General features: G+C 49.9%; 1 protein-coding gene across 1 annotated transcript in view; it reads right to left on the bottom strand.

Annotated features, from left to right (window-relative positions):
- Window positions 1-12996, bottom strand: part of Spire2 (spire type actin nucleation factor 2) — a 36806-nt gene extending 23810 nt beyond the window's left edge. Inside the window, exon 1 of the mRNA NM_172287.2 lies at window positions 12689-12996. Coding sequence (NP_758491.1) covers window positions 12689-12944 — 256 coding nt within the window. The 5' untranslated portion in view covers window positions 12945-12996. The remainder of the gene's footprint in view (window positions 1-12688) is intronic.
- Window positions 12997-13281: the final 285 nt, after the last annotated feature.

Genomic DNA, 13281 nt, shown 5'->3' with positions numbered 1-13281 from the left:
TGCTAACGCCACAAATATGTTCAAATTGCATCAAGAACCAAGAAGATTGCCAAAGATAGAGACTGTGAGCCCCATTAAAATAATGGAAAACAATCAGGCCCCCAAATCAGTGACAATCAGGCCCCCAAATCAGTGAGGCGAGACACACACACACACACACACACACACACACACGAGAGAGAGAGAGAGAGAGAGAGAGAGAGAGAGAGCACGCTGTCGGAGGTCTGCCATCCCAGGGACTGTCCCCTGTCCCCAGCACACATCAGATGCTTAACAAAACATTGTAGCTGTGTCGGACGCTGGAAAGATGAAAGAAAACTGAGCAAGAATAAGGGTGCTTCCTGGAAAAGCTCACATGCTGAGTCACGCTGGGGGCCAGGAAGGCGGGGAGGGTGGTGGACGTTAGCTGGTTCTGACTCCTAGTCTTCAGCCCAGAGCAGCTTTCTGGCTGGAATTTTTATTTCTATTTTTCTAAAGATTTATTTATTTATTTTATGTATATGAGTACACTGTAGCTGTACAGATGGTTGCGAGCCTTCATGTGGTTGTTGGGAATTGAGTTTATGACATCTGCTTGCTCTGGTTGGCCCCGCTCGCTCCGGCCCAAAGATTTATTTATTATTATAAATAAGTACACTGTAGCTGTCTTCAGAAGTGCCAGAAGAGGGCGTCAGATCTCATTACAGGTGGTTACTGGGATTTGAACTCAGGACCTTTGGAAGAGCAAGCACAGTCAGTGCTCTTAACCACTAAGCCATCTCGCCAGCCCCCATAGGATTTTTAAAAAGACAATGTCTCACTCTGTCCAGGCTGGCCTTGAAACTCAGCACACAGCTGAGGAGAAACTTGAATTTCTGACCCTCTTGCTTCCTCCTCTCCAGGACATGGGATTAGAGACATGTGCAAATGCATCCAGTGTATGCGGTGGAGACTAAGCCCAGCACCGCCTTCTGTGAGCCCTGTAAATACTCTACTGAGTGAGCAGCCGTCCTAGCCCATGAGTAGAATGTTTTTAATGTGCTAACAGCTGTCTCTGTTAGGGTTTCTAGTCCTGCAACAAAACACCATGGTCAAAAGACAAGTTGGTGAGAAAAGGGGGTTATTCAGTTTACACTTCCACATTGTTCTTCATTAGCAAAGGAAACCAGGACAGGCACCCACACAGGGCGGGAACCTGGAGGCAGGAGCTGATGCAGAGGCCATGGAGGATGCTGCTTACTGGCTTGCTCAGTCTGATTTCATATAGAACCCAGGACCACCAGCCCAGGGACAGCACCACCCACTATGGATGGCCCCTTCCCCATTGATCGCTAATTGAGAAAATGCCTTATAGCTGGATCTCATGGAGGCATTTTCTCAGCTGAGGCTCCTTCCTCTCTGATGACTCTAGCTAGTGTCAAGTTTGACATGCAAAGCCAGCCAGTACAATAGTCACTAAGATAACAAAAGATGTCTCAAAATTGTTTATGGATCTAATTATGCTTCAAGTTGCAGAAGATTTGGGGAGTTTGTTTATTACTGTTTTGAGACAGGATATTATTGTCTAGCTCCAAGTCATGACAATCCTCCTGCCTCGGCTTCTTGAGCGCTCGGATCACAGGGATAATCACTATTCCAGGGGGGTCTTGGGTTTCAATGAGCAAGCTACGGCCTGCGAGCTCCTGGGATGACAGTGACCACAGTGATGTCCTCAGCTCTGTGCTGAGGGCTGAGACTCTAAGTGTGCCGTCACACCCCACTGCCAAGGTATCTTCTCTACACACGAGGAAACTGGAGCTCGGGCAGACTGAGAAATTTACTTGAAAACATATGGATGATAGATAATGGAGCTGGGCCAACAAGTTCCCTTTAGGTCTGAAATGCTAAGTCAGGATGAGAGTCGGAAGCAGAACACATGGTTTCCGTCAGCATTGTTTCTGTTATGGAAGCAGCTTGGTGCTAATTTACCCAAGCAGGGTACCCTTGCCCTGAGCATAGATGGCCACTCCAGATTCTTTAAATAGCAGATGAGAAATCCAGGAAGTAAGAGGACTGCCTAGCCCCTCCTCCAGTGGAAAGTGCCTCTGCCACCAGTGGTGGTGGGTGGAGCTGCCTCCTCAAGTCAGGTTCTGTCCGGTTCACGGTCACGGTCACGGGTAAGTGGATGATATCACTTCATCATCTAGGGGACAGAAATGGCACCTTCCTGCCTAACTCATGGTATCACCTCAAGGAAGAAGTGAGCTAACAGATGCAGAGACGCGTCCTAGGGTGCGATACCGGATGGATACGCAGTGCCCGGCCGTGCAGTGACGCGTGCAATGGTGGGAGCTCCTGACTCTAACTCCTTCTTGGGGTTTGGGTCAGGGTCAGGGTTAACTACCCACTCTATATGATACAACCCCACTTCACCCCTGACTCTGCTAAAGGGGACTTTATACATCTTAGGGAGGCCTCTTGCTATACATTCCCTGCCCCATGCCTGGGCTTCTGGGAGTATTTTGACAGTGAACGAAGGCTGGAAGGAGCAGATCCTTTTTAAGATCAAAAGACTTCCTGTCTTGCATCTCAGGCACAGGGCAATGAAGATGTGGCATACGCAGTCCCCGGCGGACAAGGGAACTGACCACAGCCCTCAGAAGGTGGCTTGCCAAGTCTCTCACAGTTATAACTCTCTCACCTTCTCACATAGCTTGTGGGCTTTTAGAAGGCACACCACTCTGCGTCACGACACCTACAAGATCACTCAGTGCTACATCTATCCTGCACCAAAAATCTCCAGTGTCCTCTGAAGACAGACACACGGGGCACCTGCACCCAGGACATTAGGTATCACTGAAAAAAGCAAGGAAAGGTGTCGATTAAGGAATTTACTCGGTGGTGCACAGCTTTAATCCCAGCACTCAGGAGGCAGAGATGAATCTTTGAGTCTGAGGCCAGCCTGGTCTATAGGGCAAATTCCAGGACAGCCAGGGCTACACAGAGAAACCCTGTTTCAAAAAGCCAAAATAAGAAAGAAAGGGGGAAAAGGGAAAGAAAAGAAAAAGAAATTCACTTGAAATCAGATCTGGGAGGCTGAGGCAATAAGATTTCAAGTTTAAGGTCAACCTCGGTAACACAGAAAGGAAGACCCTGTTTCAAATAAAGGACCAATAAGATGTGTTTTGTGTGCTGAGTTGATCCAAGGCTCCCACTCAGGGAGAAAAACAAAACAGAAAGCAACGCCTGCCTTTAGGAGGAAGTACACACGCCTGAGTGCTGGTATGTGCAGGAAACACTCACGATCTTGGCAGCCTGTGAGTAGGGAGGATGGGCGGGCATCCAGGCACACCAACACAAGGCCTCCTTCAAGGTCTTCCCTTAAACTTTCTGAATTTGGGCACTGGCTGCTCTTATAGAGGGCCGACATCCCCCACACTCACAGGACAGCCCCACAGCACCGTGTAACAGTCTCCAGTTTCGGAGGATTCAGCTCCCTCCTCTAGCTTCCGCGGGCATCCGACATGCACGCGGTACACATACACACATCCAGGGAAAATTCTCATACAGATGAAATAAAATTTAAGAAGAAGCTGTCTGAATTTTAAAATACATGGATTCGCTAAACCCAAGAAATAAATTTGGAGCCGGGTGTGGTGGCGCACGCCTTTAATCCCAGCACTTGGGAGGCAGAGGCAGGCGGATCTCTGAGTTTGAGCAGCCTGGTCTACAGAGTGAGTTCCGGGACAGCCCAGGCTACACAGAGAAACCCTGTCTCGAAAATTTTTTTTAAAAAGGAATAAATTTTGAAAAGAGAAAATACACCACCGACATTTCTCCTGGGTCTGGGTACAGCCTCCAGTAGAGAGACTGGCGTCAAAGATCACGTGACTAAGCAGTCCCAGTTTCCTCTCGCACAGTGGTATCACTTACCACAGAGGGCTGGTCTGGATTGGGTGGAAACACACCCAGTGACTGGCACTCGGCAAGCAAGCCACACTTACAGGTGGGGGTGGCTTCCACTGTCGAGAAATGAACTGTAAAACTGAGCTGTGAGCCGGTTCACAAACATCAACCTTGGAAATTGGAGAAAGCCGAGAGGGAGAACCACCCACAGGAAGGCACACAGTCAGAGTCCCGTGTTTGTTTAACAAATAGAATTCTGTGGGGCAAAGGGATGGATACAGGTGTGGCCACCCTGCTCTTCCACAGCTGGGCGTGGCTGATCCGGCCTGAGTGAGAGCGGCAGGCTCCTCTAAGCGCTCACCCACACGCGCCATGCCCACACACCGCTCCCAGGAAGTGCCTCGCTACAACAGGAACCCCGTCCACCAGTGGCAGGTCTGGAGGTGAGCCCGGTCAGCAGTGCACAGGGCTCAGGCCTGCCTTGCACCCCAAACCTTGAACACTCATGATTCGCTAACAATGGGCAAGTCTTGGGGGCTGGAGTCTGGAGGATAAATTAACAGCTAAAACAAAACAATGGGCAGGCCTGGCTTCTGTGTTCCTGAACACCTCCATATCCAACCTCTGACAGCACATCACTAAGGCCTCACCACTGGTCCCAGCCGGAAGACAGTGCAGGAAGTTGGCAGAATTAGATTCAGCAAGATGGCTCAGCCAGTAAAAGTGCTTGTTCTGTAAGCTTGAAGACCCGAGTTCCGGCCTCAAAAGCACGGGGGGAGGAAAGATCTGGACGTTATCCACATGTGTCATGGCACACATATGCTCGTAGTCACAGACGTGTCTCACACACACACACAGAGTGTGAGTAATAAATGTGAAAGAAAATAAACTGGGTGAAAATAGGTTAGAAAGATGCTATTCTTTGGGGTGGGACATTGATGAGATGGCTCAGTGGGTGAGGGTGAGCTTCAGCAAGCCCAACAGCCTGAGCCCAAGCCCTGGGGTCCCTATTGTGGTAGGAGAGAACCGGCTCCTGCAAGTTGTCCTGTGATCTCCATGTGTGCCGTGGGGCCTGCACTCACACTCACACACACACACACACACACACACACACACACATATAACATATTTAATATATATATTAAAGATTTATTTTTTCTTTTTAAAGATGTACACTGTAGCCTTCATGTGGTTGTTGGGAATTAAATTTTTTAGGACCCCCTGCTTGCTCCAGTCAACCCAAAGGTTTATTTATTATTTATTATTATTATTTTATATTTATATATTTTGTCTTATTTGTTTATATTTATATATTTTATTTATTTTCTTATATATTATTATTATAAATAAGTACACTGTAGCTGACTTTAGACGCACTAGAAGAAGGTGTCAGATCTCATTACGGGTGTTTGTGAGCCACCATGTGGTTGCTGGGATTCGAACTCAGGACCTTCAGAAGAGCAGTTAGTGCTCTTACTGGCTGAGCCATCTTATTTTATGTATGTGAGTGCCTTGCCTGCATATATGTAAGCTCACCACATGCATGCAGTGCCCACAGAGGCCAGAAGAGGGCATCAGATCCTTTGGCTCTGGTTATAGGGGCAAGCTGCTGCTTTGTGGTGCTGGGAACCAAACCCAATTCCTCCACAAGAGCAGCAAGTTCTTTCAGCCGGTGAACCATCTCTCCAGTCTCAAACTTTTCTTTATTTTTTTCTTTCTACTTAAACTTCTGTGCTCAGCTTCGGGTCACTTACCATTCCAACCTTCTTTTTGGGGGGAGAGGCAGGGTTTCACTATGCAGCTCTGCTGTCCTGGAACTCACTCTGTAGACCAGGCTGGCCTCAAACTCACAGAGATCCACCTGCCTCTGCCTCCTGAGTTCCAGGATTAAAGGCATGCATCCTCCACCCCACCCCCTCCCCTACCCCCAGCGACGGAGGCATTTCTCAATCGAGGTTTCTCCTGCTCAGATGATGTCAGCTTATACCAAGTTGAGGTATGTCAAGCTGACATAAAACTAGTCAACACAGTGTGGTAGGAATCCAGGGCCTGGTAATAATGTGCCCACCAGGGACGAACAAGAAAGCAGTTGATAAAACCACCATTTGGAACCAAGCTCTGGGCCATGAGAAGGTAACCAGTTCTGGAAACTTTACCAACGTAGTAAAACCTCTGCAGCCTCCGCAGCAGAAGTGTGGGCACAGAGCTGAGAGATGAATACACACATGACGTTCACGCAGTTCGTTACGTGCAGTTTTAAATTCATTTCCTGCTTTCTGTTTTGTTTTGTTGAGACAAGATCTGATGCAGCTCAGGCTGACCTTGAACTCACTGTGTAGCTGAAAAGAACCCCGAACTCCTGGTCTTCCTGCCTCTACCCCCTAAGAACATGCCCTCATGCCCAGCTGCATGCCGGGTTTTTATTATTATTATTATTATTATTATTATTATTATTATTGAAAGAAATATCTAGGGGCCTGGTTACAGTTCAGTGGTAGTGCGCTTACACAGCAGACACAAGGCCTTGGATTCCATCCCAAGCTTGCATGTGGGCTCCAAGCAAATGCTAAATTCTAGCAAATAACATCCATGCTGAAGTACACAGTGGGGGTTGGGGGTTGGGGGCTTGGAGGCTTGGGGGGTTGGGAAGTGTCAACAATTTCCTTGAAATGCATTAAAAATAAAATGGAGAATGAGAGATCTTGATGGGAATACACTACGTTCGTGTATGACAACATCACAAGGAGGGGCTGGAGAGATGGCTCAGCAGTGAAGAGCACTGGCTGCTCGTCCAGAAGACCAGGGATAGTTCAACTCCCAGAACCCACACGGAGGCTTACAGCTTATGACTCTCTGTAACTCCGGGTCCAGCGGATCGATACCCTCACACAGGCAGGCTATGCCTGTGGATATACTGTGATGTGTGGTAGATGAAACAGCTACCCTCAAGGTAGAGGTTATTCTGCATTCGTGGCCTCTTAAGCCGGAAGTGGATATGTTAGTGTTGTTTTAAGCCAGCAGTGTGAGAGTGTATTTACCAAGTCAAAGGAACCGCATACATTCTCTTGTAAGTTCTGCCCACCCTCTCCTCTTGCTTCCCTGGAGAAAGGACCGCAAGCCCTCTGCCCTGGAATAAAGTACAAGTCACTGGACTGAGAAAGCAGGGGCTGAACACTTCTCCTGGGTACTCTGTCCTCAGCTGCTTTGCCTAACCAGTAGGGTGCATTTCCAGGTAGCAAGGCCATCTCTACCCCCCACCCCTTACATGTCTTACACAGAGGTCAACTCTCTCTGAGGAACCAGTTAACAGCCAGAGATGCTTAAATGGTCTACATTCTAGGACCAGAACTCCCAGGATGAAGGGCGGAGGGGACCTTCACCGTGCCGGCACTGTTAATACACCTGCGCTGTGCTGGAAAATGAAATGATTCTCTGTGGACACCGAGGCGGGGGTGGAGTGGTGACAGAGAGTATGGGTGAAATCCAGGGCCTTGACCATGGCAGTGAACCTGGGCTGCACCCCTATTACAGACGGGACCATGCAAGTCACACAGGGACTCCACGGGCTGCCTGAGACTCCGGGCTTTATCCTTCCAGAAGCACAGTACAAAACATGGAAATAAATAGGTGGGCTAGGGCCTTTAATCCCAGCACCTGGGAGGAGAGGCAGGCAGATTTCTGAGTTCGAGGCCAGCCTGGTCTACAGAGTGAGTTCCAGGACAGCCAGAGCTACACAGAGAAACCCTGTCTTGAAAAAATAAAAAATAAAAAAAGTAGGTGGGCTAGGAACCAGCATCCTGCCTTCACATGTCTTGAAGTCTTCTAGGCAGCCAACCCTGGGCACAGGCAGTATGGCAGAGGGAAAATATACTTGAAGAATTGTCTTCCTGCAAGGCCTAATTCAGAGGTAAAACTACACATACCCAGCTCACACCCACACCGCTCAGGCATTCTGCCACAACCCCATAGCATTAAGACACCACCCCAAAACCATTTCTCCCTTCCTGAGTCCTAAGAATAGGCCACTGGCCATCAAGAAGTACAGTAGAGGCACTTTGCAGAACTGCATTCCTCAGGCTACAGCCTGCATTTGTGCCAAGGGTTCATTTGCATGGACCCTGGATATTGTATCCCACACTGAATGTGGCCAAGGTACACAGGGGTGTGGCATGGACACCTGCTGCTGTGCCTCGGGCCAGGGCTCCCTTTTGGTGGTGTGCTCTAAGGCCACAGACACACAAAAGCTGGCTCTGAGGCAGGTGCCAGGCCATGCCCCTCTTGATGACTCTGGGCAGCTGCCTCTCCTCTGTGATCTTCCGTTTCTTCGTGTGCAGTGGGGATCTCAATAAGATGCTTTGGTAGGAAGAGTAAGCCCAACCCTGCTGGGTCTTTGCCTAGGAGCATCTCGGAACATGCTCCGATCCAACTCGCACCCATCCAAGGTGGCCTAACATTAGCCCTCCACGACTTAACTGAGTGACCTTCACGGGGCACAGGATGTACAGCTCTGGGTGCCTTGCAGTCATGAGGTGGGCAACACAGCTGTGACCAGGACTCCAGAAACATGAGCAGGAGCTGCATTGGAAGGACCTGGCTCAACCAACAAACATGTTTCAACTACAAATAGTCTGGCACCCAGGAGACTCGGGAGGGACAAATTCCCTCCTCCTAATCAGTGTTGGGTTCCCTCGTGATGATTGGGAGAGCACTGTCCTTGGACAGGGCCACATGTAATACGAGATGGCTAAGTGGTATAGAGCACTGACTGTTCTTCCAGAGGTCCTGAGTTCAATTCCCAGCAACACATGGTGGCTGGCAACCATCTGTAATGGGATCCGATGCCTTCTTCTGGTGTGTCTGAAGACAGCTACAGTATACTCACATACATAAAAATACATAAATCTTAAGAAGAAAAGCCAGAGGAACAGGTAGCCCCTGGTCTCTGGTGAAGCTCTAGGGCTCCAACTCCAGAGGTTCAGGGACATTTCTTAGAGTAGCCAAAGATCTACTTTATCTCAAAGAGGCACTGGGCTGGGAGACAGACAAGTGAGCACCCAAGTGAGACAGGTGGCCGTTTACACACTCAGTACAGTAACAAGGAACACAACTGAGGTGGAGGGAGAGGACCCCAGAGTGTTGGCCTCCTTATGGACACACATTCTAACCCATCCCCACCACTTTTCTGTGACGTGCAAGTACCTAGTCTTTAGCATTGTTGGGCAATAAGAGTGAAAATATAGCGGGTAGTGATGGCACATGCCTTTAATCACGGCACTCGGGTGGCAGTGGCAAGGCAGGTCTCTAGGAGTGCAAGACAAGCCTTATCTACAGAGTGAGTTCCAGGACAGCCAGGGCTACACAGAGAAACCCTACCTCGAAACACCAATGTATAATACACACACACACATATATATACATATACTTTAATATGTATTAAAATAATGTCACCCTTCCCGCAACATAACTTTAGTACCTCTACATGTTAACTTGCTCACCCTTCACACTGGAGAAGTGGCCTAGTGGTTAAAAGTATCTATTCTTCTTCCAGAAGACCTGAGTCTAATTCCTTTTTTTTTTTTTTTTTTTTTTTTTAAAGATTTATTTATTTATTATATGTAAGTACACTGTAGCTGTCTTCAGACACTCCAGAAGAGGGAGTCAGATCTTGTTACAGATGGTTGTGAGCCACCATGTGGTTGCTGGGATTTGAACTCCTGACCTTCGGGAGAGCAGTCGGGTGCTCTTACCCACTGAGCCATCTCACCAGCCCCTGAGTCTAATTCCTAACACCCACATTAGGTAGCTTACAACCTCCTGTAACTCTGGATCCAGGGGGTATCCAATACCTCTGAATTCTGCAGACTCCTCCTGCACTCATGTATGTGTACACACACAAGTATACACAAACACACACACACCCTTAGGAGTGACTATGGAGACATCTCCCAATTTAAGATTAGGAGACTGCCAGGCAAGGTAGCTCATGTCTGAAATTTCAATATTCAGGACTCAAAGGTGGAAGGATCTTCATGAGTTTAAAGCCATCCTGAGCTACAATTCAAGATAGCCTGGGCTACATGAGATACTGTGTCAAAGAAACAAAATCAGGAGGCTGGGGAGACGGCTCAGGGGATAAGGTACCTGCCACACAAGCATGAAGAACTGAATTTGGATCCGCAGCACCCGTGTAAAAGCAGAGGTTAGCCGCAGGATCCTATAGCCCTAGTGCTGGGGACTGGAGATAGTGGTATACCAAGCAGCTGCTCGTCAAGTCAAAATGGTGAGCTTCGAGATTAGTGAGAGACTCTGTCTCAAGCGGAAGGTGGAGAATCAGACCAGCGTGGCTCAGAGATTGACCTGGGTCTCCAATATCCCACACAGCAGAGATTAAGACGCTCTACTGGCATCAGAACCAGCTCCTTCAGGAATAAACTACACAGGGAATTCACTAGTACCTCAAGTCCAGAAAGACACAGGGCTAGCTACTTTCAGGGAGTGGCTACCTTAAAGTTTCAGTGGCTTTATGAAGCTCAGAGACTGCTCTGGTAAATACATTTTTAAAAAATCTATCTATCTATCTATCTATCTATCTATCTATCTATCTATCTATCTATCTATCTATTTATTTAATATGTGTAAGTACACTGTAGCTGTCTTCAGACACACCAGAAGAGGGCGTCAGATCCCATTACAGATGGTTGTGAGCCACCATGTGGTTGCTGGAATTTGAACTCAGGACCTCTGGAAAAGCAGTCAGTGCTTTTAACCACTGAGCCACCTCTTCAGCCCCGCTCGCTCCAGCTAAATACTTTTTTTTTTACCCTTCAAGAGCCAGCAAGTTCCTGTAGTCCCAGCATCTGGGACTTCAAGGGTTCAATATCAGCCTGAACAACATAGCAAGATCCTGTCCTAAATCAAACAACCAACCAATCAACCAAACCCCCAAACAAGTTAAAACGCTCATATGCCTTCATGGGGTATGCTTACCAACAGACATTCAGAGTTATTCAATAGTTATTCAAAGATAACAGTGGATAGAAAGTGAAGTTGGTGCCTGCCACAGACAGGTTCCTCTCCCCAAAGGTCAACATAGAGTGCTTTCTCTGAACTTTGACCCAGCAGGAATTGCTACTGGTCTGAGAACAAAAAGGCAGTACAACTCTAGGGGGTGGAGAGCTAGGCTGTTGAGTGTCCTTTTTGATGTTCCCAGAGAAACCCAGCAGGGAGCTAAGCTGGGTTTGTTCACAGTGCAGCCCACTACCGTTACAGTGGCAAGCCACTTACAACCCTAAGCCTCAGTTTTCTTGTCCCAAACATCACAGGCCAGACCAAGCAGGCTGCCTGCAATCCTGTGTTGCTCTGCAGTGCTGGGAACCAGATCCCGGGTTATATTCTCTATGGTAAGCAATGGGGTGGGCCCAGGAATAGCCTTGTGAGGCGGCCAGAGCCACAGGAGTGTTAAGGCTGTGAAGAGTTGATGGTGGTGCACCTGCCCCTTCAGGCCAGCCTTGGAAGAGGGAGCCCAGCAGGGTTTATGCAAATCATGCCACTTTCTGAGCGCACTGGCCAAGGTTAAACCTCAGCCTACCTGGGTGTTGTGTTTATTATTTCCCTGTGCAATATATCGGGGCTTTTGTGCAAAATTTAACAGCTTGGAAGTGTCAGGCAGGGGTGTGGAGGGAGGGAGGAAATGGGTATAGGCTGAGAAGCCTGGGAAAGCCACGGTGGCGGCTCCTCTGTGCGCACAATGGGCCCTTCCTGCTCCAGAGGCAGCTGTTGTCCTTTGCTTCTCTTTGGCCTTGCTTATCATTCCTAGTCCCCCGCAGATGCCTGCCTGAGAGAATTTCTGCAAGCCCACAGCTCTCGGGGTTGGAGGGAGGCCAGCCTTCCCTCAGCAAACACACAGCCTGCCTTTGTGCTCCCAACCGGGTATCAACTTTTGGGGTACTATCACTGTATGCCCCATACTAGAACTACAGTTCTCCAGGGGGAAAGTGAGGCGGAACAGTAGACAGGAGCCTGAACTCAACGCTCTGAATAGACTACAATAATCTTTCAAAAGCTCAATTGTTGGTTCTCACTGTTTAAGTTTTGGTTTTTTTTTTAAATCACAGGTTATACACTCTGCTTACATTTACAATTAAACTCAAAAAATTAGTATTAATTCAGTACAGACTCAGAACAAGGCACATTACTCCTGCTCTCCCTACCCCTAGAAAAAGGCACACATCTCTAAGTAGCCTCAAGGTCTGCAGTGTCGCCAGAGGGGAGTACCAGTTTCACGGGAACACCCACAGGCCCTGCCAGAGCAAGGCCAGAGGACTGCAGACTCCCCCAAACCATCTTAAAGGGAACTGACTAAAGGAGAGGCTTCCGAAATTCAGGACTTGACCGTAAGATACTCCGGCTTTTAACCAAAGCCACTCTCCCCTGGGGAAAGCGTCCCTGGGCGCGAGCAGCCAACCGGCCGCTTCTCATCAAGAACGATGGGCTGTTGGTAGGGTTATCCCAGACTGCGTGTGTGTGTGTGTGTGTGTGTGTGTGTGTGTGTGTGATAGTGGGCTGTTGGTAGGGTTATCCCAGACTGCGTGTGTGTGTGTGTGTGTGTGTGTGTGTGTGATTGTGGGGTTCTCCTAGGTCGAAGGGAAGACAAGGAGTCCCAGATCCAGAGGGCAGGGTGGGGCCTTCCCGGTCCGGTAGAGCGCTATCTGGGCGCTGATGTGAGAAAGGTCGAGGCCCCGTCACTTGGCACCGGGGTGCCCTCAGCGGCCGCCCGCTCGCCCGCCGCGCCGGCCACACCCCCACCCACTCCGGTGCGCCTTACCGGGCTCCAGCCGCGCGCCAACCGAACCGTCCCTACGCAGGAGGATGTCTGCCGTGTCCCGGATGCGCCGCACGCCGCCCGGCTCGCCCCGCAGCCCGCGGCAGCCCTGGAAGCACACCGCCCAGGCCTGCTCCTCGTTGATGGGCTGCTCGTACACCTTCAGCACTTCCTCCAGGGACAGCTCCCACGGCTCGGGCCGCGCCGCGCCCCCCGCGCGTTCGGGAGCTGCTGCGCCGCCGCCGCCCGCCCGGGCCATGGCCGCCCATCATCGCCGCCCGCGCGCGCGGCGGGTCTCCATAACAGCGGGGCGACGCACCGCCGAGCGAGGGGGCGGGTCCCGCGCCGCCCGTGTGCTTTGTCATTCCGGCCCCGCCCCTCGCGGGCAGATGCAGGTGAGGGCGGGGGCTGATGGAGGAGGAGGAGGCTAATGGTCAAAGAGGCGGGGCCGGGCGGGGAGGGAAGGGAAGACCGGTAGGGAGGGGCGAGCCAGGGGGAGGGGCAGAGCTAGGAGGGGCAGCCGGAGAGGGAGGGTGCAGGACAAGAGAGGACTAAGGTTTGTTAGAAACCGGTTGGGGGTGCGAGGAGGAAAAGCT

This window comes from Mus musculus, chromosome 8 (assembly GCF_000001635.26).
Source record: "Mus musculus strain C57BL/6J chromosome 8, GRCm38.p6 C57BL/6J".
In the NCBI taxonomy this organism is placed as follows: domain Eukaryota; kingdom Metazoa; phylum Chordata; class Mammalia; order Rodentia; family Muridae; genus Mus; species Mus musculus.
The sequence above is the reverse complement of the archived record's forward strand: the minus strand, read 5'-3'. Positions and strand labels throughout refer to the sequence as shown.